The sequence below is a fragment of the Rhincodon typus genome, unplaced genomic scaffold (genome assembly GCF_021869965.1).
Source record: "Rhincodon typus isolate 14 unplaced genomic scaffold, sRhiTyp1.1 hic_rhity00016199, whole genome shotgun sequence".
Classification (NCBI taxonomy): domain Eukaryota; kingdom Metazoa; phylum Chordata; class Chondrichthyes; order Orectolobiformes; family Rhincodontidae; genus Rhincodon; species Rhincodon typus.
In genome coordinates this window covers 1-736 of record NW_025981837.1, presented here as the reverse complement: position 1 = coordinate 736, position 736 = coordinate 1, and the positions used below count along the sequence as shown (strand labels likewise).

At 52.7% G+C, this 736-nt stretch overlaps 1 protein-coding gene across 1 annotated transcript in view; it reads right to left on the bottom strand.

Annotated features, from left to right (window-relative positions):
* The window catches only part of LOC125482738 (rho guanine nucleotide exchange factor 2-like), a gene marked incomplete at its 3' end in the record, with an annotated part of 4,470 nt that extends 4,319 nt beyond the window's left edge, over positions 1-151 (bottom strand). The window contains exon 1 of the mRNA XM_048594869.1: positions 50-151. Within this exon, the coding sequence (XP_048450826.1) occupies positions 50-151 (102 nt within the window). The remainder of the gene's footprint in view (positions 1-49) is intronic.
* Between the last annotated feature and the right edge of the window lie 585 nt (positions 152-736).

Below are 736 nucleotides of genomic sequence, written 5' to 3'. Positions count from 1 at the left end.
ACATCAGCGATTCCCGGCGACGTTCCAGCAGCCGGGATAGGAACTGAACGTGACATTCGATCAGCTCATCGAGAGCCGGGAACATGGTGTCGACTATGCAGTGGTCCATCTGTAACTCCTCCAACATTCCCTTCCGGAAAATATCCGACATTATCTTCAGGGTCCTCATGTGATGTACCTCTGTCTGGATCAACTCTGGGACGAGAGAGAGAGACTGGGTCAGAATGGCAGGGTCAGAGTAAAATGGTCAAGGTTTAGAGTTTACAGGTCAGAGCATGAGGGTCAAAGCACAAGGGTCAGAGTGCAAGGGTCATGGTTCAGAGTGTATGGGTCCAAGTGTGAGGGTTAACATACAAGGGTCAGAGTGGCAGGGCAAGGGTCAGAGTGTGGGGGTCAAAATATATGGGTCAGAGTGGCACAGCCAAGGTTCAGAGTGCAAGGGTCAGAGTGTGGGGGTCAAAATATATGGGTCAGAGTGGCACGGCCAAGGTTCAGAGTGCAAGGGTCAGAGTGTGGGGTCAAAGTACATGGGTCAGAGTGGCACGGCCAAAGTTCAGAGTGCAAGGGTCAGAGTGTGGGGTCAAAACATATGGGTCAGAGTGGCACGGCCAAGGTTCAGAGTGCAAGGGTCAGAGTGTGGGGTCAAAACATATGGGTCAGAGTGGCACGGCCAAGGTTCAGAGTGCAACGGTCAGAGTGTGGGGTCAAAACATATGGGTCAGAGTGGCACGGCCAA